Raw genomic sequence first — 26128 nt, 5'->3', positions numbered from 1 at the left:
GTACAGAGATACAGCCACTTACCTTTAATGAACAAGGACAGCACTACCTTCCATCTGTGCTTCCCCCCAGCTCTCTTGGCTTTTTGCAAGCTCTTGCCACGCAAACTGTCAGGTATTTTCATGAAATCAGCTACTCACAAGGGAAATGTTCCTTCATTTTCAAAACAAGAAACAAAATGAATCCCAAAATTAAGTACACGGAGGTAACACACATTTCATCTTTCTGAGGCCCACGGAGCTTTAAGAAATGCTGTTTATTAGTTCTTGCTCTGATCTGTATCCCCATCACGTAGGCTCACTAGGAGATCTCCCTGGTGTTGTGTGTATAAGAAAGGGATATTTTTGCTGCAGGACAAGTACATAAAAATAGCACCAAGAGCCCAGTCCTGAACTCAAGAGGTCTTTGTTTTCCCTCAGAGGTACCTACACTGAGAGCTTTTTCATCCCTTACTCTGTGCTTGATTCTGTTACTATTAAAGAGAGAAACCATATTTCTACTGATTTCCACTGCCTAGCCCACCTTTCAGTGAGTATATTTTATTTACAGCACAAAGCTCATGGAGACCATCTTTGAACGGTGCATTTTAGACTCAAAGCACTTGAATTGATTCTTTGAACTCCACACCAGATTGCATTGCAGAGCAATGGTTCCCCCTATTCCCTCCTGCTGGGATGCACCCTAAGAGGGACAACATTTAAAATAATTTCAGAATATGCTCTCAGCATTACACTATGCACAAAAGCAGATGGGATTACTTGGGTCAGGGAAGGAAAAAAAAATCACATACTAAATATGACACTTGAAAGCAAACCATCAAGTCTTAGGGAAGACAGCTGGATCTCATAAATCTCTGTCTTCCACTAAATATTTAGCCTATATTCCCTGTGTTTTCATCCTTGCTGGCCCTTGCTAAATCTGAGATATAAGAATCTAAACTGGAAGGCAAGCTGGAGCAGAGTGACCTGCTACAACCATGGACTTCCACAGACACATTGGGTTTACGGTCTACTACAATTTTCCTCCCGCCCACCGTCTGCTACACAGGCAGGAAGGATTTCTCTGTTCCACCAAGGCTTAAGGTTTAATAGCTCATGAACCTTTTCTACCAACAGGTGCCTCTTTTTCCTCAGTTGATTTAATCAACTAAGATAGCCAGGAGTTAGTAAGGACAACTTTATCACACTTGTATTTAGCTGCAATCTTAGGTGAGAGAAAACATCTGAAGTCTCTCTGTCCAAAGCCTGTCACCTCATGCTCTCCCCAACAGAGCTGACTGGCGATACACAGGGAAATTTGCATCCCGTTTCCCTTTTAAATTGTGAATTAGCAAGTATCATTTTTGTGACACAAGCTGTTATTTGGAAGGGAAACGTTTCTAGATTTTTTGGAAAGCTGCAACTTCTTATTGTAAGAAAGCTTGCAGCAGTAGCGCAGAAGTGTAGCAAGGCCCAGTTTGGATCCACTGGCACATTCAGACCTTTCAGACCTGCCTCACCCTCTAGCACAGGACTTGCTGCACTAGAGAACTCATCAGTCCTCAGCAAACTGCAGAGACAGAATTTGTCAGATACCAAACCTGAGGAAACAGCTTCTCTGCAAATGGCCACACAGGGCCTTTTCCATCACAATCTGGTTTCAGAAATAAATACTTTTATCTGAAACTTGCACATGCACCTACAAGTCAGCTGAAAGCTAGTGCCAGACCAAGAAGTGACAAATAAAATTTGCTGAAATTAAGAAAGCTCACACCCTACATCCACAGATAGAGGACAGTAACTGGATGTGCCTGATAAAAAGAACTGGCAACAGCAGACACTGGTAAAATCAGAAAAGAAACACATTGCAGAGAAGTAACAGGAGTTATAACTACAGTAACAATAAAACTACAGTAAATAATAAACAAAAAAAAACAAAACTGGGTTTTGAAGAAATACTGAATCCATAAAAATTAAAAAGACAGTACTTTTGCTACCTTTTAAAATTTTTCATGGAGGTAAATACAAATGCAAATACATTCCTTCTCTAAATCTCTGTATGTTTGAATAATATACTGTGTTCATATTAAGACAACACTCTGTATAACTTTATTTGTAGAATACCAAGTTGCAAACAGAGGTAAAAACGACAGAACATAAAAACTTACTATGAAACCAAACTAAAATAATAAAACAGTGCATTTTCCTCAATAGTTTAATTCCTGTATGAACTTCAATAAAAACCTTACTCCATTAAACACGAGTTTAATTTCAGCATTTGTTGTAATTTCTCTAGTGTATTAAAGAATCCTAAGTCACTTTAACAAACACTGTAATTAATAAATCCAATAACACAAGGAGTTTCTCTGAGGGACTATACAGTAGTTCCCATTGCATCAATGCACATGGGCAATACTATATATAAAAAAGCCAAATCATTTAACAAGAGTGAAGAGTTTTGCACTGTGGATAAACTGAAAACAAACTAAATTGAACTCTGAAATTACAGAGTTGCATTAACACAAAGGCACATTTTACTTTTAGTGTAAATTCACATTTCTAGAAGGTAAAAGTTTTGTGCCCAGGCAACTTCAAGTCATCGCAGCACAATCAGTCAAACAACTCTTAACTGCACATATCTGAACTTTCAATAGAAAGATCTGGTTTCTATTTCTTTAATCCAGTTTTATTAAGGGAGAAATTAAATTAGAAACAGAAGGGCTCCCCATCCCATATTTACAGCCTGCAAACTCTGCTGCTTTCTTGTCAGAAACTGTAGTTTTGCTGTCAAATTTTGTTAAGCTTTGTAACTATCAGCACCCTCACAGTTTGGTCAAAGGCCCCACAAACACACAGTCCCTTTTTGTCAGGGCTCCAGTCCAGGCTGGAGATGGGCTGTGTTGACAGAGTCACGTTCTGCAAGAGACTGACAGACCCTGCCACCCCCATCTCGGCTCCTTCCGAATCCTTCTTGGAGCGCTGAGCCGGGTACTCGCTGGCAACGGGGAAAGGAAAACAAAAACAAACACACGTGCTTAGAATTTACTGATACAAACACACCATTATCCTCCTTATTTCCTGTTCTACAGATAAGGCAAATAAATGTCTGTCATTATAAATAATGAATAATCACTATATCCAGCTATACCCACACTGCATATTTACCGGGTATTTCATGAAAGAAAAAAAAGGGAGCAGGAAGTTTTTAATCCTGACACCTCTCTCCAATAGCCCTTCATTTTTTATACATTTGGCTTTTGCCACAGGCAGGAAAATTTCACCTCAACTATCACTCTGAAACTTAATGCACCTCCTTCACTGTGTTTAGTATGATGAAATTATTTTTCCATGTAAAGTAAGATGTAAACATAAGAATCATTAAAAGTCCAGGCTTTCAATATTCTTTTCAGCCATAACTGCTACTGTATGTGAATTTTAAGAAACCCATTTTCTTCCATTTATCACCTTGTTAACCAAGGATATAATTAGATTTTCATTATGTTAAGACTACTGACAAGGGCAAAATTTATCTGTGCTGTCACATTCTCTTAGGGATTAATTCAAGATTCCAGATCAAGTTCTGACACTGAAATCACCCTTTCTACTGCATTTTTAAGCAATAATTTTAACTAGATATTCTAAGGTTGGAAGCAGGACCCCACTCAACATTAAGTGGTTGGTTTCTTATTCCCAGCTGGAGAAATGATCACTTACTATTTCCAGAGATGAAGGCTCCCAGATCCTCCACTTGTCATAAATATATCTCTGTTCTGTGGCAGGTGCCTGACCTGCCATATGGTAGATTTTTGTGCCTAATAAAAAAAAAAAATTAAAATTAGCAGTGTACAGAAGTAATTTAGTGATGAACTCCACAGGAAAAGGTACAGAATCTTAAAACAGAGACCACTTTTATAAAGAGAGACCAGCCACCTCATGGTGGATGGTTAATTTAACTGTCTGACATCTCTTAAAATCATTACTGGAAGGGAATGCGCTGCAAACACTGTGCAAACACAACAAACAGTCTACAATTCAAATTTAAACATCATCCAAGGCTCAGCAAGATCATGCAGCAACAGATATCACTTAGGAAAAAACCCCAGCACACGTGCTCTGATTTAATGCCCATCTGTCTGTAAACATCCACAAGGAAAAGCTTAAATACACTAAATGAAGGACAAATTCCATTTTCACATTTTAATTATTACAAACACTAATTCAGTAAAAACATTCTGTGATTCAGAATCAAAGCACTTCCAACAACTTATCTGCTTTGAGTGATGGTACAGATGATTAAAGATATTATGTTGAAACTCAGCTTTTTCTATTAAAAAAAAAAACCTTCACCAAAAAACGTGCCTTTTCTCTAATTATCATCAGACTTTGTTCACTAACTACTGCAAAAAAAACCCCAAAACTGTTTTATAAAGTAACCTGGGCATTTATTACCTATTTGTACTACACCTGAAGTACTTTGACAGCATATGTTCAGGAAGTTTGTTTCTTATTAAGAAATCCTCTGTCTCCCCATACCTTCTCTGAAACAGAAGCAAAACCTTTGGTTGGATGCTGAGTTCTCATATCAAAAACATGGAATTTTCCCTCAAGCGATGTGGCCACCAGCTTGTTCATATTTATGTCTTTTCTGTCAAACTCCACACTGCAAACCTGGCAATATAAAAAAGACAGGTTCACTCTTCAAATTTAGCCATTGCTAAAAAAAAAAAATCGGTGTTTTGTTATTTGTTAATATACACTAATAATTCATTATTCCTACAGTGACATGCCCACCAATTTGAAAATAACAAATCCATCTGAAAACACGAATCCACTGAAAAATGCCCCATCCTCTCCTGACCAAGAATTTGAGGTGTACAATTTTTTTTTAACTTAAAGAAAACTACTTCTTGGCGCAATCTCAGCAGAAACATCTTCTGGGTACGTTTCACACAGAGTCCTTTTAATTTTTCCATCCTGCATAGAAGATGGAATGAAAAAACACTTTTATGGTCTCCTTACCCCATTCTTAATGTTGGTCTCCCACCGCAGTGACATGGATTTTAAATCAAACAATTTAATGTCCCCGTTGTCGTATCCAGCACATACAACACGTTCCTCTTGGTTGTAAGCGTTGCCTGGACACAGAGAAAGAATTAATCAGAAAGCACAAACCCTCTTTAGCCTGTAAACTTCAGAAGTCCCAAGCCTGCAATTTCAACTTACATTTATGCAAAATAAATAAATAACTTAAAAAATGGCTATTGGGATATTAGGATTTCAGGAACTGGATGGTTTGCAAAGCTGAGGGTATAGAAAAATCCTGTGTTAAGACACAATGAGCTTGTTCTGCCCAAAAGAAAAAATGCAGAGTTCACATCAGGCATTGCTGTTTTCTTTAATTAGCTCTTAAGCTTCAAGGACCTTCTCATAACTTAATGCCTTAATGTTTGGTAGTTGGAACTACACTACAACAGTGATGTGTTTCCTGTGCATGGCAACATTTACGCTCCTTCAGAAAAACACAGCTCGATATACTATTTTTACATTCCTAGGCTTAAAAATAAAGCTTGCACAGCTTATCTGTGAAACCACAGAATCAATGAAACATTTAGGTTGGAAAAGACCTTCAAGATGATCGAGTCCAACCGCAAATGGTGACCAAAGGTGATTAGAGAATGATTCCAAAACCAAACTGCCACAAAACCAGCTTATTTTGAGAAAACCCAACATAAAACCCATAGAAATTTGGCAATGTTGAAAAGCAAACTCTGCTACTTATGCATCTACACAAAATAAACTATTCCATAACATCCTGAAATACATTGATAATCATCAAAGCCCAGTCATATTAGAGCGAGGAACGATCATAATCTGACCAATTACCAAATGCCACTGTCCAGCAGTCTCTTTTGCTCTCCCCCTGTACAGGTTCCATATTAGCCACAGGAGTGTCTTTCTGCCTCGGATCCCACACCTTCACAGTTCCTGGTAAAGAAGGACAATGGATTTTGTGTTAGGGATACACTGTCACACTGTGTTCATTTTCCCTGGAAAGCCCTTTGCTTTTCAGCCTGATCATTCAAAAACCCTTTCAATTCCAGAAAGCCTGACTGTGTTTAGTGGATACAAGAAAGAACCACAAAACCAAACAGAAATAAAGTGAAAGCATTTCTTAAGGATGTATTTTCTCTAGCTGATATTTTGCATTTATTCTGCTTTGTATTCCTTCTGCCCCAACCTCAGTGACAATAGTGTATTGTGCTTGTCTACAGCTTCTAAAAGAGAGAAAATTTGTCCCAAGGAAGATTCAAAAGACAGTGTATGAAGAACTAGTTGCAACAGGTTGTAACTAGTTCAGATGGCAGACTGTGCCCTGCCATCAGAGCTCACAGGCTCAGAGGAACTGAGAAGACTTGCAGAGTTCACTAACTCACCATCTCGACTGCCAGTCACAATTTCTGGTGCACCTTCCCCAATTCCTAAGCCACCTACACCATCTATACTGTTTATGATTTCCTTATGACCTTTCACAGAATACACTGGTATTTCAGGAGCTTCTAAATTCCTAGGCAAGAAAGAAAAAGAACAGATAATATGGCATTTTCCTTGACACTCAGGATTTGTATAAAAATGAGAGGAAACTCGAGCATAAATCATACAAGCTCAGACTAACAGTGAGAAGAAAATATGGATATCACCATTAAGAACCACGTGTCTTTGTTTATTCCTTCTTTGGCTACTGTTTTGGACTGGTCTGAAAAGTTTTGCTCAGTTCTGGACTTCCCAGTTTGTAAAGGCAGTTGAGGGATTCGCCAGAGCAACCCTTCAGACCCAGTTTTTATGCTGGACTAAAAATAAATCACTCTACAGATCAAAATACTCCAATTAGCTCTACTTTCAGTAAGGCTGTAAAACGACCTGATTCACTGATCCCCACCTAGCTCTGACTACTGGTCTTCAACTTCAGGTGAATATTGTATCCAGACATGGTTTTCATGGTTCTTTCCCACTGATTCTCATTCTCTGAGAATCTTTCAGAATTTTATTTTACATTTCCACTAATGACTACTCCATGTCATTCATGCTATTCCAACAAGAACTGATAATTCCATGACAAGGGAAATATAATAATAATGATAATAAAACAATCCCCTTTTGACACTATTGCTTTATTTGATAATCAGTTTACCTAAAAATTAATTACACAAATCATTCAGGGACCTGAAAAAACATTCAGAACTTCAAGATTAAAAATATATATTTAATCTAGACATCAAATTTAGTTTGAACACAACCTGTTGTTTGTATTTGTATATCCACTCAAAAGCCTCTTTTCAGAGGAGGACCTCACAGAATTTTAACAGGTTTTTGTAGCTGCACACAAAAGATGGGAGAGAAGCAGCACTGAATTAAACACTTTGCAGAATTCACGTTGTTTTTAGAAAACAGGCACGGTCCAAATACAGTAGCCAGTGAAGCTTACACTGGGTCCCACCCACAGGCAGCAGGAAGAGCATCTCACACAAAAGCCAGGCACAGAAACCTCCGTTCAGGCAGACAAACACAACACCAAGTGAAAAAGCTTCCAGAGAATATCCACGCTTACCATATGTTAAGGTTTCCATCGAAATCTCCTGTAGCTAAGTATCTTTGCTGCAGAGATGTAGCTCCAAAAGTTCCACATTTTATAGGTTTGGGCTTTTCAATCTTTTAAAGGAAGGAAACGTCTGTGTCAGCACACGGAAAATGCAACACAAATCCACAGACGACGCAGCTCTCGGGAGTCCACAGGGGTAGGTGTCAGTGAAACACACATGGGATATCTGGTGCAAAATACTATCAAAATGCTATCAAAGGTAAACTACACTTTGAGTTTATTTCCCTGTGCACAGGAAAGCAGAGAGTCCAGTTTACTGGTCCTGAAGAACAAGTTTGTTTGCTTGTGGCCTGGTGGGGCTTTATGCGCCTGAGGTGCTGCTACCCCTGAGAATGAGCCAATGCTCGAAGGTCAGTCTGAGGGGAAAACACAAACAAAAAAACCCCGACACACCCCAAACACAGCCCTGTAACCTATAATGCAACCCATGAGAACAAACTAAGTAACATAGGCTTGTTAATGAGTGGCAAGAAAGAGAATCACAGATCAGTTAGGCTGGAAAAGACCTCCAAGATCATCGAGTCCAACCTATGACTGAGCATCCCCATGTCAACCAGACCCTGGCACCGAGTGCCACATCCAGTCTTTCCTTAACCACCTCCAGGGACGGCGACTCCACCACCTCCCTGGGCAGCCCATTCCAACACCCAATCACCCCTTCTGTGAAAAAAATTCCCCCTAATGTCCAACCTAAACCTCCCCCGGCCCAGCCTAAGCCTCTGTCCTCTCGTCCCGTCGCTGGCTGCCTGGGAGAAGAGCCGGACCTCCACCTGACTACAGCCTCCTGTCAGGGACTCGCAGAGAGCGATAAGGTCCCTCCTTAGCGACAGGAGAGACAGGACACCGCGGGATCAGCACGTTTAACAGGCAAACCAGCCTCGGGATTTGCCCCCTGGCCCAGGACAAGCCGTTCCCGGGGGGGTGTCCCGCGCTCACCTCCCGCAGCAGCTCCAGGCGGGCCCCTCGCAGCTCGTACAGCTGGACGAGGCCGGTGCCGCGGGCGGCGCTGCCCAGGCACAGCAGGCGGGCGCTGCGGGGCACCCACTTGCAGTCGAACACGGTGTAGCTCAGCGCCTGCTGGGCGTGCGACACCACCTGCGGCCGCTCCAGCGCCGGCGCCGCCGACATCCCGCCCGCCGCGCTGCGGCCGCTCCCCGGCGGATGCGGGAGCAGCGCCCGCCGGCCCCTTCCGGCCCCTTCCGGCACCACGTGGTGGGATCGCGAGCGGACATGGAGACCGAGGCGGCGGCCCCGGCCGGCGGCTTCACCAGCGTCGTGTCCCGGCGGAGGCGGAGGAAGCGGCGGGCGGGCGGCGAGGAGCCGGCGGGGGCTCCCGTGGACGCGGCGGGGGCTCCCATGGACACGGCGGGGCCGCGGCCCAGCAAGCGGCCCGCCTTCCCTCCCGTGCCCGCCGAGGCGCTCGGGGTACGCGGGGCGACGGGGGAACGCCGGTTCTCGGGGTGCCCCCGCCTCCTCCGCCTAATTCTCTCTCTCTCTCTTCCCCCCCCCCCTTCTCCCCCCCGCCCCCGGAAGGTCGGGAAGGGCGAGCTGAGGAAGATCCCCGTGCCCGCCAACAGGTACACGCCGCTCAAGGAGAACTGGATGAAGATATTCACGCCCATCGTGGAGCACCTGCAGCTTCAGATCAGGTTCAACCTGAAAACGAGGAACGTCGAGATCAGGGTAAAGGGAGCCCCCTTCCTCCTGCCTTCCCCGCTAAGTAGAAGAGAAGGTTGTGCGCAGACCTCATAGCACCTTCCCCGCATCTGGAGGGGGCCTACATGGAAGCTGGGGAGGGACTCCATCAGGAACTGCAGTGACAGGATAAGGGGAATGGGTGCAAACTGGGGAAATATAGGTTAGATATCAGAAAGAAACTTTTTACTCTGAGGGTGGGGAAACACTGGAATAGGTTGCCCAGGGTTGTTGTGGATGCCCCATCCCTGGAAGTGTTCAAATACAGGTTGGATGCGGCATTGAGCAACCTGGTCTAGCGAGAGGTGTCCCTGCCCATGGCAAGGGCGTTGGAACGAGGTGATTTTTAAGATCCATTCCAATCCCTTAACATTCTGTGATTCTGACTCCTGAAAGGCAGGGCCTCTCGTGTTTGACATCATTCCTTCTTGTCCCACAGATGAAAGACTAGAGAAGTGTCCCTAATCCCAGATAATGCTTGGAAAAATGGAAACTGTGTGGTTTCACCTACCCAGAAGACCCTCACAGGGGATGAAATCTGGCAGTTGTTGTTCAGAACAAGTAGTTAACGCAAGTAAAATCCAAAAGTGTAAATCTGTTCCAGAAGGGACCAGCATAAGCTGAAGGGGTGTTCAGTTTTTTATAGGAGAAAATTATCTACTGTAGCATTAAGGAAAAATTTTAATCTGTGTTAGATAAGATTTTAGAATGAAATGTTTTCCAGCTATTTAAGGCTACTTAATGCTTACCTGACAATTTTGCCCCCCTCTTTTGAGGGGGGCACCGAATCTTCTAATGCCTTTGTTTCTGGCAGACAAAAAGAGCCCATAGTATTTGATTGCTTATAATTTTTCTTTAAGGGATTGCACTGGAATACTGTAGGGCACAGATACCAACATGGACCTGCAAATGTTGTAGATGCTCATTCTTTTTTCTTACTCTTTCTCAGGAATATTCAAATTAGCAGTTTTTAACTGTAGATCCAAAGCTTTGACATAAGACTCACTGAATTAACCATGTCAACATACGAGATCTTTCAATACTGAAAGTACAGACACCAACAGGAGTTTTGCTTCCTAATCTTGAAATCTTACCACTAGAGGAAAGATGACAGAACTATACCTTACTTAAACTTCCAAGAAATAACTTAGAGGAAAAGGGAGGGAGAAGCAGAACTCCTGCAGTTCCACTCAATAACTGTGCAGAAGCAAAACCTGGGATTTTAACACCACTTTTTGATACAAAATGATGTCTGGCGAGAAGCAAGACTAATTTTGTTCTTGATCAAGCAGATTTTGTTTTGCCCATATCCACCATGACGATTTAAAACTTTGAAATGTGTTTCATTTACCTGCTAAGGCATCTTTAGAATATTATCATTAGAATAACTCTCCTGCCATTATCATCTTTCTCTTTTTTTCTGCAGTTCTCTGTTGCGGTTTAGTTCATGTAGGTTTGGGTTTTCTCAATAAAAAGGGTTCTCAGTGGAGCGGGGGAATTTTCAGCACCTTCTCTGTTCTCTCCCCTCCAAGCACAGGCTGGGGTAGTTGATACATTCATCTTGTTGTGGGTGAACATGATAAAAAAACACAAAGCATATTACTTGTGTCTTTCAGTAAAACACAATTAACTGAATTGAATTAATTGAATTAACTGCATGTAGGGTTTTTTTTATGATTAGTCTGTATCCCTCAGATTTTTCAAGTCCTGATTCCAGCTTGTCTGGTCTTAATTTGCACACACAACTTCTTGTCTTGCAGACTTGTCAAGAGACAAAGGATCTCAGTGCCCTGACAAAAGCAGCTGATTTTGTGAAAGCATTTATACTTGGGTTTCAAGTAGAGGTGAGTCTCCCAACAGCTTGGTTGCGAGATTGCTCCAGTTTGCTACCATGATGTCTTTGGCCTCTGCAAATTACAGAAAGAAAAAAAATCCTTGGGTGGTTTTCTAGAAATAAATTTGTTTGAAGTTGTGACTGGAGTGGACATCGAGTTTCTTAAGGTAATGCAGGATAAAAAAGTAACCTTGTAACAACACATAGTTAAAATTATGAGACAGAGGACATATTTAGCTTGTGTAAAACAGCACAGTGCAGTAATCTGGCTCTGAGGTGCTCTGCACAGATCAAGACTGTTCATTTTCTCTTAATCCAAGCCAATAACCTGCAGTCTGTGCAAAACTCAAACTTTACTTAGAGAAAAGAAACCCAGTTTTTGCAGTGTTGTAGGGGCTGCTCCTTGTCCCAGACCTGTACTGGCTTCACTAGCACAGGTGAGATTGGGGTGAATGCAGGGGCATCCAAGCATAGGTGGGGTTGTCTAGACAGAAATACTTACATGGCTGTTGAAAAAGCAGTGGATTTAACTTTAGCTATTATTTGATAGATGAATTGGAGAAATACAACTGATGTCATTTGTTCATATGTAAAAAGAGAACATCTGCTTTAAACTCTATGGTAGTGAAGCACTCGTGCTAATAACAAATCTCTTGCTCTTTTAGGACGCTCTTGCTCTCATCAGATTAGATGATCTTTTTCTAGAGTCATTTGAAGTTACAGATGGTGAGTAGTTGCTGCTGCAGTATTCCAGGAGTTGTGTGTGCCTCTTGCAAGTATCTGTTCTTTCTTTGCCCCTGCTCCACTTGTGTCACTTGCCCTCACAGATCAGGAAAACCAGAAACATCTATTATGTCATGTGTTACCGGAGTTCCTTGGAGTTCTCTGTAGAGCAGAATCTGAATCCTATCTACTTCATTTCTGCCACTGTTAACTGGGTGTGCTTTGGCTCTGTTTCCTCAATCTGAGGTGCAATGGAATGCCTTCTACTGCTGTTCTGCAGGAAAATTTCTCTTGGATGTCAGAGACCTCACAGTCAGGTAGCACTGGATGCAGTTTGCACTGCTGGTCACCAAAAGTAAAATCTGGATGGATCTGTATTCACCAGTGAAGCTGTTTCTGTATTAATTGTGTGGAGTTGTTTCCAGTAACTTGACCAAGGGGAGGATTACAGGGATATGCACCACTGCTGTTACCCTGGGCATGTTATTCTCGTTTCAGTCAAACCTTTGAAAGGAGATCATCTGTCAAGAGCAATAGGGAGAATAGCAGGGAAAGGTGGAAAAACCAAATTCACCATAGAAAACGTAACCAGGACACGCATCGTTCTCGCTGACCAGTAAGTACAGACTCACTTCCTCCTGGTCAAAACACAATCCCTCAGCTCATCCGTGTCCCCTGCCAGGAACAAAGATAACTTGGATTTTTTAGAACTGTTGCAGAGCAATAGTAAGAAAAATTAAGCGCTATTTTTAATGAACACAAGTATTTATTTGACCTTTTGTTATGAGAATGACAGTCACCAGCACACTTAGAATTCAGTCATTCCCCACAGTGTAAGAATTCCTTCTTACGAATAATCAAAGTTGAACTCACCAACCCAGCAACGTTTTCCTCCCGAAGCTGCTACACTGTTAAATTTCCAAACTGTAAAATCTATTTTAAAAGGATTTGGAGGAGCACAGGTCTTACGTTGTAGATTTTCTGGGCTTCAGTTGGGGTTTTTTACTATTTACAAGTGTAGAAAAGGAACTAGTCCACTGATACAGAATTTCAAATTCATCTCTCACCTCCAACTCTCTGTTAACTCTCTAATCACAGAGGGTTTTTTCCATTAACCTAAGGCTACTTTGCTTTTTACAGAAAAATTCATATTTTGGGATCTTTTCAGAACATTAAAATGGCACGAACAGCAATCTGCAATCTAATTTTAGGTAAGTCCTCTTATCTAATCTTCTCCACTACATATAAATAGATCTTGCCTTTTGAGAAACTGCTTTGTGGCTCTTACCTTCTTCCTGGCCTGTCCGCACCTGCACTTGGAGCAGGTACTTCACTGGCAGTTGGCTTGATGCCCTTAAGTTTTGGAGGGGGGAAGTGAGGAGTCCAGGGCTTTGTTCTGGCTCCAAAACCCTCTCCACGGGGCAGAAAGTTGTTATGCCTTTTGATGTAGCTGCAGATTCCCTGAGGGGCCTTGAAAGCCAAAGGGGACAACTCACCCTGAGAGCACCTGCAGTAAGTCAGGGTGACTGACCTTGACCATCCTTCTCCCCCTTGGGCTTAGTTCTCTGCTTTTAGCACACATGTGAGAGCAAAACATCCATTTTCGTGACATGGATCATCTCGTTTGCTGACTGGATTTGTCCTTTCTTCTGCAGGAAGTCCTCCTTCCAAGGTTTATGGCAATATTAGGGCAGTGGCCAGCAGAGCAGCCGAGAGGTTCTGAGCTGCACCACCAAGGACTGGGGTTGGGAGTCCAGGTTCCTGGACACACAGGAGTTCTGCTTCCAGGGCACATGAGAGGCATGGAGCTACAGAAGCCACAGCTCTTCTGCTGGATTTGGAAGCCCAGAAGAAAAATGGGACTGTTTTTGCAGTCTGACTGCCTTCAGACATGTGGTGTGATTTGAACATACACAATGTCTCTGTATAATTATTAAAAGGTATTTTAAGTTGGTTGTGTCCATATCAAAAGCACGAGTACATGATTTTACTTGAACAGCCTCCAACAAAAACACGCTTCATTACGGATTTTCGGAACGTCCAAGTTTTAAGAGGCTGCTGTCAGAACTTCAGAAAGCCTTTGAGTTTCATGTTTTGAGCCTAAAGGAATCGGCACAGTTAAGTGTTTAAATCCACACATCACAGTTTGGTATCCTCCTGGAAAAAGGAAGAGTCAACTGGAATGCTGAGTTCAATGGCAGGCTGCCCACCAAGTCTCTGCTGCTGCTGGAACAATGCATCACATGGAAAGAGTAAGACACAGAGCTAAATAAGGTATTTGCACTTCATCCTGAATCTGCACATATATAAATTTTATAATTCTCCTGAAAATGATCTGTAAGGACAGCCTAGTGAAGCCAAGAGCCACTAGGTTTAGTACTTGCCAGTGTACCAGAGTACAAATAACTGGAAAGTTCTGTGTCTCCTCCTCCTTAAAATACCAAATGCACACAAGAGTAGAGGGAGAGATTAGAAGAGGCCAGTCCCCGTATGATTTAAAAATGGGCCCTTTTCTTCTAACTCTCCCTGCCAGCCTTGTTGCCAAGTCTCTTGCAAAATAATTCAGTTCAGGCTTGGGAATGAAAACAAAAACTGAAATGAGATTATCAAACACACAAGCAAACTGAGTCAGCATTTCACTCAATGTCCAAGTTTCCAGAGCAGCACTTTGCAGTATTGGATTATCACTACAGCCAAATTGATTCAAGTCTTCAGCTGCCAACAGATTTAAGACTTGCTGAGTTACCTAAATATATAGTGCTCAGCAGTCCAAGCTGTACAAGGGAGAGCAGCTCCAGGTGTGCACACCTGGTCAGCACATCTTCTGTTCATCATCTGCATTTACCTCAATTAGCTTGAAAGATGAGGGAGAGTAAGGCAAGAACACACAAAAATTATTGCTTATCCTAAATCAGGTGCATATTGATCCCAACCCAAATCAGCAGAAAAGAGAGGGCAGCACTCAGAAGGCCCAAACACCTGCACCCCAAAGAGCACAGCAGAGCTTCCAGGAATGACATACCCCTGCAGGGAGGGCTGGTGTCACCAGCACAAGGCTCAGACCTTTCCCTGAGAAAGGAGCTGCCTTTCGTTCTCCATTTCATTAATGTTAGGGTGGGTTTGTTTTGTTTTTTAAGCCACCTTCCACTTACCACAAGGATTTCAAAGGTTTTTATCCAGTTTGGACACTTAGCAAAGAGAACGATGTGCCTTTGAAGAACTCCAAAATGTAAGTGAAACACTGAAATAAACCCTGGAAATGTTCAGTGGACTGTGCACCCTGTAGAGTTTTTCAGTAAATCTTCACAATGGAAAAGTAGACAAAAAACTGTGAACAAGTTTTCCTTAGATCAGTGTGCAGAGCTGCTTTAAGGTGAACAGGAAAGGTTGTGTAAGTACTGAAGCACCCCAGCCAAGGTTCAAATATTTTATTTTGTATTCATATAGTATGAAGGTTCTTATAGTTCCCACAACATATGATGTAGCATGCAGAGGAAAAACTAAACATTCAACATAAATCATTTTTCCCCACACAAACTAAAAAAAACTTCATCCCTCCCCTTCCAGTCCCCCTAAGGAAATAACATTAGCACTAATTTCTATAATGCCAGCCAAGATATGCACAAGCAAGAGAAATTGAAAGCATTTGCTAAAATGTTTGTAACAAATACTTATGTACAAAAAATTCACAAAAGACTAGTTCCCCCTTGAAGCAGAGCACATGGCAATTGACACTGGAACAGATACAACCACTGGCTGGGATTATAAACCACGTACTGATCCAGAGGAAGAAAAAAGTTACATGTAGTGGAGATTTTTGTTTTGAACATTAACATTTACCAAAGTTTGGCAACATTATCTTTTAAATTATGCAAATTATGTAAACAAGAGGAACATTTCAAATCGATCTACATGCAAAACTTCATGTCATGCAAGGACACCAAGCACCTGGATTTCTCTCTCACAGACAGAGCCCATGATGTGCAGCACTCAGTTGAAGGAACAGCTATGGCAGACAGGTGCTCGATTGAAGAGGTTCAGACAACCTGCACTTTCCACTGCTCATTATAAAACAATTTTTTTTTTAATAGAAAAACTACTATACAGGAAAGATGTACTGTTCTAAAAAAATCTAGCAAATGTTTTTCTTCCAGCCAATAGTACCACTGCAGAAAAGGGAAGGGATGATATAAAGTTGTAAAACATGGCTCGCTACTTTTATATCACACAAATATATCAAGTTACCTTCCGTTACAAATTATGATATGGACAAATCTAGAAAAGAAAAACATTCTCCAGGCAAAGGACTGGAGAACTGCAAGAGGTATAAATTTAGATAGTGTGAAGTTTTCCTCCTCTATGGCATAGGTTAACAAGATTTCCCCCCTGTATGAATCCTATATACATATATATATAAAATATTACCAGTTATTTATGCTACCTGTAGTATTTTTTTAAATGCAAGGGGGAAACTATCATGGTTGAAACAACAGAATTTAAATGGCAAGAACATTTTATAATCTAAGTACTGTATAAAATAAGTAGGTGGGAATCCTGCACAGTTATGTTGATCCTAATTTCATTTAAGCTAAAAGCACAAGAGAAAATCATGAATGCATCTAACAACTTGAGCAGCTGTATCTAAACTGAACCCAGAACAGCAGATGTGCCTTGGCTTCAGGACAGCTGTAACTGCTCCCCATTCCTGGGTGACGGAGCTTAAGGGCCATCAAAGCATTCCGCAGTCACTATATGCACACGAGGACTAGTTCTTGGCAGTAGCATTAAACTATATTCTCATATTAAGTAGAACTGTACTAAGTTATTTAGCAAAGAGACACAGTCCCTGGTAATATATTAACAGGTATAAATAAACTTAGTCTCCTGTGTTACAAAAAAAAAAAAAAAAGTACTTAAGGTGATTTAATAAGAAGCAATGCTTTGTCAGCCAGTCAATATATAGAAACATCTGAACAGTCACAGGAAAGGAAAAGAGTTGACCTAACACCCAGTTAAAATTTTACATTCTTCTACTATATATATAAAACTGTGTGAAATAAAAGTAAGGATGTATATCCATATATTGAACTGTTAATATTCTGCTTGGCACTTTGTACTCTAGTTTTGTTTCTGAATCAAGTATATTAAATTAAAGCCCACCTAGCTACTACATATAGAAAGCTACATATATATCTATATATAAATACACACACACATATATATATATAGATAGATATTTCCTTGTTATAAAAGATGAAGAAAAATAAATTAAAAAGCCAACCCCTTCCCTTTCTCCGCCACACTGATATGCTCTTTCCATCTTTGCTGTCCTTCAGACTTTAAAGTGCTACACTGAGTTATTGAGAGAATAAAAGTTCAATAACACTTAGTTGGCTTCATGAGGCTCATGTTGGAAAATGTGGCTTCACAGAGAAAAATACTTCCATTTAAATACACAGAGAGCATTGCTGGACGTCTGGAGCAGATCTTCAGAGATGGAGAAGAAAGCAAAAGTGTTGGGTGGTGCCCTACAGAGTCACACGTCTACAACCATCTTTTTGTGGATATCTAGGCCTCCTACAACCTGGGAGAAAAACAAGGTTCAGAGACATGAGAATTGAAAGTTAGCAAGGTACAAAGAACACATTCAATAGATGCATTCGGGTCAATCATAATGACAGTACTTCCCTGGCCTCTCCACACGGATTTACATTTCACAAGTACTGTGAGGGACAGAAATGAATTATGTACAAACCAAGGTCGTTCAATATTAGCACAATTTACACACTCAAAGGCCTGAAAACCAGTGTAAATGACACCATTTTGGCACTCCTCCTCAGCTCATATTCTGACCGTGCACTGTTTTTCTGCATGTTCAATAAAATGCTCACTTGACTTCTAAAACTCCCTGTAAAACTGTGCACCCTTCCACGAGTAGCAAAGGGTCATAGGAACAGCAGCAGGATTTCTGACAGAACTGCACACACCCAGAAAAAAATAACCAGTGTTCACGAGGGTGTGATCCATGCAATGCAAAGGGAGAAGGAAAAGTGCCATGTCAGAGGAACTTCTTACAATGTGTGAACAGAACTCAAAAGCCAAATGGTATCTGCCAAATGCAATAAATGAAAATGTATTTTTGCAGACAGATGGCACAAGGTTCAGAGGAGGTAAAATGCAAGAACAAGAGGATAAGAGATTGTAAAAGTGAAAAGCCTCTTGTCAGGTCAACAAAAACTGATGAAATTCAAAGGAAGAGGAAAATCTAACGGTAGCACAAGACAGGAAGCCTGGGCAGAAGCCCAAGGACAAAAGAAAAGGCAACATCACTTGATGGCTGGCTGGAAGACAATAACCCAATGCAAGAAAACAGATAATGCAGTAATCCAGGCCTCTGCAGGCTGTGACTCTGAGATCTTTGCAGATGTCTATGTGTTTTTTACATGATGTCACAAAAATAACTTAAAAAAACCTCAAACATCCCAATAGAACCCTTTCACTGTAATAGTTGGGGGAATGGCAGATATCCCCCCCCTCTTTTTTAGAACTCACACTGAGTATGAAAAAGTTATGTTTGAACTGAAGTTGTAAATTCAAAGAGTAGGGAAAAAAAAGCAATTCCCAAACTGTGTTATGAGGTGTATGTTCATTGACATTAATTTCAAATTAATGTCTAAACACTCATTGTTGCAATTTGCAAATGTTCAAGATTCATTTCCTTTTTCTGAAGAAAGAATTTAAAACTTGCTGTCAAATAATTAAATAAATATACCACATGGGTGAAAATCAACCATTTCAAGTCTCAAGTGGTACATTCATGCATTCTGCTCTGTAAACCCCAAAGTTCTTAAAATGCACCTTTCAACTGTCTGCCCTTTTTCAGGAGCAGCAGTTGAGGGGTTCCTCTCCCTGTAAACGACACGAGTTTTCTTTAGAAGTTACTTACAGCACAGAATTCTTCAAAGGATATTCTTCCATCACCATCCTTATCTGCATTAATTATGGTTTTATCTACAATTTGCTGTAACTGAGTGTCTTTGAGATTGTTCCCAACCATCATCTTCAGCACCTGGAAGAGCTCCCCGTTTGAGATATAGCCATCTTTGTCCATATCATAAATGCGAAAAGCAACTGCAGAAATAAAAAAAAAAATAAAAACGTGTATATATATATATATATATGTAAAAACATTCACTGACAAATGTGGTCAGAAAAGAGCAATATACTCACTTCAGAAATATCAACTGAAATTGTTTTAGGCACCAGCAGTACAAGGATTCCATTAAAATCAAACAGGAAAATCTCCACCACCACAAGTAAAGCACCCAGGCAGCAACTCATTTGCAAGTAGAAAAAATTACAACCTTCCAGGAAACAGATGAATCAAATTCCTACCTGGTTACTTTGCTGCAAACAATTTGGCATCAAGACTGGATTTATTTTTAAACATTTCAGTCTTAGTTATTGGAAGCTACATGTATGACTGAACCTACCCCTTTTCCACTCCAAAAGTTTGGGTCCTGAGATGCAGTTCTAAAACATCAATTTAATGCTTTTCTACTGTAGTAGCAAAAAATGGAATATTATTCTTAGGCCCCATGAAGCAAAGCATATAGTTCACAAAACTCTGTAGTAAGCAATTCTTAATTTATTTTTTTTTTTAAACAGGAAGAAACTTCAGTTACTGAAAGTTCATCAAAAGGCAACCTCCTCCAATCTTCCCTGCAGGAAAGAGTATGGCAAATCTCCACACAAAAAAAATTACAAACTGTGCAAAAATCTTACAGTCTACCTTCAGGATTTCCCACTCTTTACAAGAATCCGGATTTGATGATTTCTCAATCTTAACTAACAAGTATATTTTTTGAGGATCAAAAAATTTTTGTTAAGGAAAAATTAAAATACTTACACCTCAACTTCTGTTCTTTATCTCCTTTGACACTGAACTGGGAGACTCCTTCTATAAATTCTAAATAACGCAAGAAAAACATGTATTAAAAAAGTGTATTATTTAATAAATCAAGGAAATCAATATTCAGAAATTTTTAGAAATTGTTCAAAGAATTACCATAAAATCTTCAAAATATTGTCTACCTTGTGACACCTAAGTGTCCACATACTTTGATACTTTAATATTCTTTAGTGGGAAGTACCCCAAATGAAATACTGTGTTCACTGAATAGACTTGGTTACACCAGGATTTCAGTAATTTTGTTGCTGGACTTTCACAGAAGAAGCTGACAGAAAACTCCAAGTTCTCTACTAAATCCACTCCATCGGGGATTTTAATTGTACAGCTCCTCTCAAGACTGGTTTCCCAACTAAAAGAATTACATTAAAATTGAAAACTGCTCTACAAGAAATAGCTAAAAAAAAATACTTTTCTCTAAGAAATAGGGTAAAAAGAAAATTGATTTTGACAACTTCCTGTTCCCTCCCAAGAAGAGCAGCTCTTGATAATTGTATTAATCACAGCTCAATGTCACAGACAATAAAGCATCATCTTTCATCACTGCTTATTTTTTCACAAGGAGATTTTGAATAGTTCCATACCACAGTGACTGCTTTTGATCAAAACTCAAAATTCCAGTTACCCTGTAGTTAATCCCTATAGAAAACTGAGGGGGTTTGCAAAGGTTAGCAGCTCTTTTATGTTAATATTTTATTTAAAATGTCAGCCTGTCACTATAAATGAGATTAAAGAACTTTCTGCAATTAAAAAAAACTCAAGAAATTTATTTTTTCCAGTCATATGCAACAAGAGATACTGAGTATCAGCTTGAATACAAGTTACAAATATTATCACTTCTAAGGGTCAGAGGCTGTTTTAACAAACTAGTAATGAAAATTATAACCTGCTGGCCCTTTTAATCATGAATATTTAAATTAAGTCTAAAATTTTGAGCAATGTACTAAATCAAAACTTTTGGTTTTTTTACTTGAAGTGTTTTAAGATCTACCTAAAAAAAATCCTATAAAAGAAGCATGAACAGAAAAATCTGGGCCCCTTTCTATTTTCTAAATGCTCCAACTAAGGACAGATTTCATTTGGATAAGTACAACTAATGCACAGACACACCACTTACACAGCCTGCCCCACCTTTTTCAGATAGCATCACAATTAAGAGTCTGAACTAAAGCACTTTAAGAGATATTTAATGAGTAGCCCTAAATCAGCATGACCTTGAAAGCTATTACTATACAATCTGCTCTTTTAAGCAGTTCATTCAGGAGTGCCCTAATGCACCAGAGAAACTAGTTTTACTGGTATTTAGTTCCACTAGGAATTAGCACCTTATTTTGATTAATAAGTTTTCTTCACCCCTCCTTTCTGAGCTGAATTAAAACTGGAGTGTTCTGAAGCTCCAGGAAGTTCTGCTAAAGTGCCACCCCCTGTCACAGAGCACTGTGCCTTACCTTTGAAGTCCACTTCTCCATTGCCATCCGTGTCAAATATATCTATTACTCGCTGTACTAACGGGTTCTGTTGCAATTCAGGTAAAGACATGAACTCTTCCACGCTCAGAGAACCAGAGTTGTCCAAATCAAGCTTCTTAAACCTCTTTCCTAGTCGTTTTATCTCATCAGCATCAACTGAAATGAAAAACAACCCCACACTTATTCTCAGAAAGGCTTCAGTAAACCCTTAGCAGTTAAACACAACACACATTTCATTGCCTTCCTACAAGATTTTCTCCTACTTTATTACAGCTATTAAACACTCTCATGGAAGGCAGTAAAGGTAACATAAAATTCTGAAGACAAACACAAGCCTTACCATTTTATTTTAAATAAGCCTCACCTTTTTTCCTCCCTGCACCAGCCATAATACAGTTAGCCCTGTGACTCACTGAATACCACATGCTGACACAACATTTTGAAGGATTTAGGATGCTTAGTAAGTTCTTAATCAGACAGCTTTTACAAATAACAGGTATGAAGAAATTAAAGAAGAGAATGAGTAGTCTCTGAAGGAGCTAGCATTACCTTTACACTAGACTAACATAAGATGTTAGAAAGACAATTATATTCAACTTATTAGGCAAAATCGGTGCTTCTTCAGCACAGTAAATGTGAGATTTCCTGGGTTATGTGATAAGTTGAGCTTGCTAACACATTCCCACTGTTGACCACTTGACTCACCTACTCAAAATATCCCTCTGACTGGCCTAAGATATTTTTTTCTCTCCATCTCAAACAGGAAACAGATACACCTGCAGCCATGACCTGCATACAGCTATTTTTTTTTGTCTCAGAAATTAAAGTAAATTCAGGTTCTGCAGCACTACCTCTTCATCTATCCTCTTCAAATTTATGGAGAATCTCAGTTCAACCATACACCCAGTACTCTACATGTCTGATTTTGCCAGGGATACACTAAATTCGTGAATCCGTAAAAACAACCAAAAGCAATCTTGTACTTTGCTGCTGCTGAAAAGCTTGAAAAACTTTACCCATAACAACCTGAAAATATCCTATCAGCAGCTTGATTTATGAGACTCAAGTTAGTTCAGCTGTTGCTCACCATGTTTGGCTATGAAGGAGGAACTGAGGTCCTTAGGAAGCCCTAGGAAGAGACCAGCACACAGCAAACCACAGCAAACACACCTCACAGAACTCCAGGCTGGCAAACTCCCCCGACCAATTTTCTCCCCAACATGAGCGGCCTCCTCAGTATTTCTTAGCTCCATTTAGTGTTTTTGGTCCAACAGTAACAAAAATTGTATCTTCACTTCTACAAGGCACATACCACCACCTGATCCACTTCACATCACATTAATACCTTCTTAGGCTTTTGCATAAAGCCAAACAGCTCTGAGTCTTTCTACATAAGGTCAGGCAAGAGGCAGAGCTGGATGTTTGGAAACTGCAGCCGATTCAAAGACCAAAACAGCAACCAGCTTCATTTCAATTCCTTGATATCCTTGTCTAAAACAAATGAGACGCAAATCCAGAGATCCTCCCAACTGCACTACTGCAGAATGAAAGGCAGAGAGCACACAGAGTCCAGAAGCACATGATTTTCTGTCAAGACTTATTTTGCCTGAGTAGTAAATTCTGACATTCTGCAGTCAAGTCAGGCTTGGTTACTGCTTGCAACTGCAGAGGCAGAGGGCAAAAAAGGGTCGATAGTCCCAGAACAATCTTCCCTTTGCTGTGCCAGCAAGTGACAGATCTGATTCTGCCTCTAGGGCTATAAAAATAAGACTAAACTTCACCTGCTTTCCTCAGTTCCCAGTGTGCTATTTCAATTAATTAACCTCTCAACTGCAGTGAAACTTCCCTTGTAGCCCCAGTTTGCTCAGAAGCCTCGAACATGACTGAAGGTGTGCCCTGAGCAGCACAACACTGCAGGGGCAAAAGCACATTGCTCAGCTACACAGGAACCCTCCAGATCACACGGGAGGAGCTGGAGCACCACATGTAGAACATAATCATGTGACTAACAGAAGGCAGTATTAAAAGGGAGTGGCAAAGCAGAGTTCCACGGGCAATTTTAGGAGTTCCAACAGCACAAAATGCTTCCTCTCGCAGATACACTGAAGGTATTCGCCAACTTTTGCTTCTGCTCACAGAAACTCCTTTGTTTCCATTCTTCCTCAAACTCCTAAAACTAAATGGAGTCAGTCTTGGCACTGGTAGGCTCTATCCACCCTCACTCCCAGTCCTGCCACTGGACAGTTAGGGGACCTATCCCAGTTTTATGCAAAGCCAGCACCTTGTCAAGCTGTGAAAGGGAGAACCATTCTTACTGCAAGCTCTACTCCAGGCTTGCAACTCCCATAGGAAGAGTTGATATCCTAAAAAAATCCTCATAACACAAGCACTTGCAAAAGCATAAAAATATTAAGGGTGGCTTGTCACACTACATTTGTAAGCACATTTTCCAATGTAAAATGAGTATATGAATAAATATAATTTATACCTATATTACTTCATAAACAGCAAACTGGTAGTAGTGCCTATGGTGTATATAATGCACTGTCATCCTCCTACCAAATCAGTGGAATCTCACTTCCAATATTAATAGAAAGACTAAATCTTTCCATTTCAGTCAGTGCTAAAGCCTCCTAAGCAACCTGAAATACTTCATTGTTCTTCAATTTCACAAAGTCACAATGCAGAAAAATGACAGAAGCATTAACACAGCTGGATCTCTTCTCCCTTGTCACAAAAGCAAATGAGTTAATAAACTGCAAGTTCTGAAACATTTCTAAATTACACAGAAAAAAATCCTAAACATCAAAACACAGCAATGATATTTTTACAAATCAGGATGTAAAGAAGCAGTTGCCTGAGGCAGAGTTGCAGACCAGCAGTCATTAAGATTGCACCATTTTCTCACAACCCAGAAGCAGCATTAAAGCAAGTTTTATTTCACAACACCAGTTATATTTCCTGCTTTGGGAGCTCAAGTCCATGCTATTTTTCCTCACAAATATATAAGTAAAGACTCAAAGTGAGACCCAGAGTTCTGTCAATGTCCTGCTATGAAGTGGAGCTAATTATCAAATACACAAGTCACTCGAACACTGCTACAGTTTAAATTGGCACGAGCTGGCACAAAAGACAGACAAGACCAACTCTGCCATCACAAGATCTCCCCCACAAGATGTGCTAAGAAAACAAACTGTTGTCAGGAAGGTGTTTTATCTTGAGCTAACGTTATCTCTAGCAGGACCTACCAATATGAATTTTAAAAAAGAACATTTTATTGGGACATTCAGAAACTGATCCGACACTCGGACAATCTCTGCCAACATCTGCAGGGCACAAGAACCACTGCTGGGTTAACCAGCCTTGCATTTGCAATTAGCCAGGTGCTTAAATTTAAAAACCAGCAACACTTAAAAGCAGATAAAACACGGATTTATGTTTTTGTTCTAAAGACTGTAGTCAGGGCCTTCAAGATCACAGATGGTAAAGATAAGAATCAGATGACGAGAAGGGGAAGAGGTTGGAGAGGCATGTAAGAATATTTCTCAAGAATGTTTAATGTTCTGCTGAACTAACAAAGCAACAGTTGCCTAAATTAGGAAAGTAAAGAGTCCTGATACTTTGAAAATGTTAATTACTCTTTGTCCACATATACACACATCCAGTTTCATAGCTTGTACCAGTTCAACTGCGATACACAGTCCAAGTACAGATATTTAGCAGCAGTTTCTACTGGAAAGGGGTTTATAAATTTCTCATTCCAAACCTTGAAACGTTCAAGCAAAGGGTTTGCCTGCACTGGAGAGGTTCTACTGAGAGAGGTTCTACTCTTGGGGAGGGGGAAAAAAACAAGTCAAAGAGCAGTACTGAAAAAATTAGTATCTCTGCCAAAAGCTGACCAAACAGCAAACTCTTCCAATGTTTTGTCTCTGGCAAATGACACACCACGGATGACAGTACTTGGAGGAGGAAATAATGAAAAAGCAAAGTAATTACAGGAATAGGAAAAATTTCTTTAATAGTTCGTGAGCATAAAAACCTCTGTTCATAATGAACATATATGGATAAACATCTGCAGATGCAGTGTTTCATAACTGACTGCCTGAGGATTTCGTATCAGAATTTAATTATTTTCCTTAAATATATTGCAAGCACCTCACCTACTGTTAAATCCTTTCCACAAGCTGAGTTTTAAAAAGCTTATACACTTGAAAAAAATTTGTATTTCAGTAGCATCTTTGTCTTCATAAAACAGCTTAAAGAAATGAAAGAGTATGAATATAAAATAAGGGACGAATGCATTACAGTACAACATGACTTAAATTTGCATAGTTTCTGTCTATTCTTCCTTTAATTCACAGCCTTTATTTCTGCTGACTCCCCCTGCTTAGGTTGAATTTACCTAAAAACTATGTAGGATTTCTGGGATTTAGTGTTTGTTTCTTTGTTCTCCTTTGGCTTTTTAAAAGGAAAACAGTATAAATTCATGTATACCAGCAGATTTCAATAATATCCTCTTCATTTTTTGTTGAGATTATCTCCCAGAATGCGCATATATACAAGAGTCTTCATCTATGATGGATGTGCCTCTTTTTACAAGACCTCTTTTTCTTTGGTATTTATCAACAGACTTGCTTAAAATTCCACATAGCTCTTACCGAAGAACAGAGCACTGAATTAAATTTCCAGTGTATGAACAAAACAGACTTTCCTTCTTCTCTGCAGGCTCCTTGCAGAGAACCCAGTGCCCACACAAACACCCTCAAGCTCTGCTGGAAACGCACGACATAGTTCAGATCCAGGGA

At 40.3% G+C, this 26128-nt stretch overlaps 3 protein-coding genes across 4 annotated transcripts in view; 1 reads left to right on the top strand and 2 right to left on the bottom strand.

The window, feature by feature from the left end:
• Positions 1–2062: 2062 nt before the first annotated feature.
• On the bottom strand, positions 2063–8761 carry DNAAF10 (dynein axonemal assembly factor 10). Its single transcript, XM_051783894.1, has 8 exons — positions 8570–8761; positions 7583–7683; positions 6411–6541; positions 5860–5961; positions 4996–5111; positions 4510–4644; positions 3691–3788; positions 2063–2971 (listed from the first exon to the last, which is right to left on the bottom strand). Exons 1-8 carry the CDS (start codon positions 8759–8761, stop codon positions 2764–2766), a joined length of 1083 nt encoding a protein of 360 aa, XP_051639854.1. The 3' UTR covers positions 2063–2763.
• On the top strand, positions 8716–13856 carry PNO1 (partner of NOB1 homolog). The gene is made up of 7 exons (XM_051783898.1): positions 8716–9058; positions 9167–9316; positions 11089–11172; positions 11828–11888; positions 12384–12501; positions 13026–13096; positions 13541–13856. Exons 1-7 carry the CDS (start codon positions 8795–8797, stop codon positions 13606–13608), a joined length of 816 nt encoding a protein of 271 aa, XP_051639858.1. The 5' UTR covers positions 8716–8794; the 3' UTR covers positions 13609–13856.
• A 1442-nt stretch (positions 13857–15298) lies between these two features.
• PPP3R1 (protein phosphatase 3 regulatory subunit B, alpha) overlaps positions 15299–26128 on the bottom strand; it is a 39453-nt gene continuing 28623 nt past the window's right edge. For both annotated transcript variants that reach the window (XM_051783899.1, XM_051783900.1), the window contains 4 exons: positions 21303–21479; positions 19795–19854; positions 18832–19016; positions 15299–17469 (listed from right to left, as the gene is read on the bottom strand). In XM_051783899.1, the coding sequence (XP_051639859.1) occupies positions 17422–17469; positions 18832–19016; positions 19795–19854; positions 21303–21479 (470 nt within the window). In that variant the 3' untranslated portion in view covers positions 15299–17421. The remainder of the gene's footprint in view (positions 17470–18831; positions 19017–19794; positions 19855–21302; positions 21480–26128) is intronic.

The sequence above is a fragment of the Manacus candei genome, unplaced genomic scaffold (genome assembly GCF_025592945.1).
Source record: "Manacus candei isolate 608988 ecotype Guabito, Panama unplaced genomic scaffold, ASM2559294v1 h1tg000017l, whole genome shotgun sequence".
Taxonomy (NCBI): domain Eukaryota; kingdom Metazoa; phylum Chordata; class Aves; order Passeriformes; family Pipridae; genus Manacus; species Manacus candei.
This window is presented reverse-complemented; position numbering and strand designations above follow the sequence as displayed.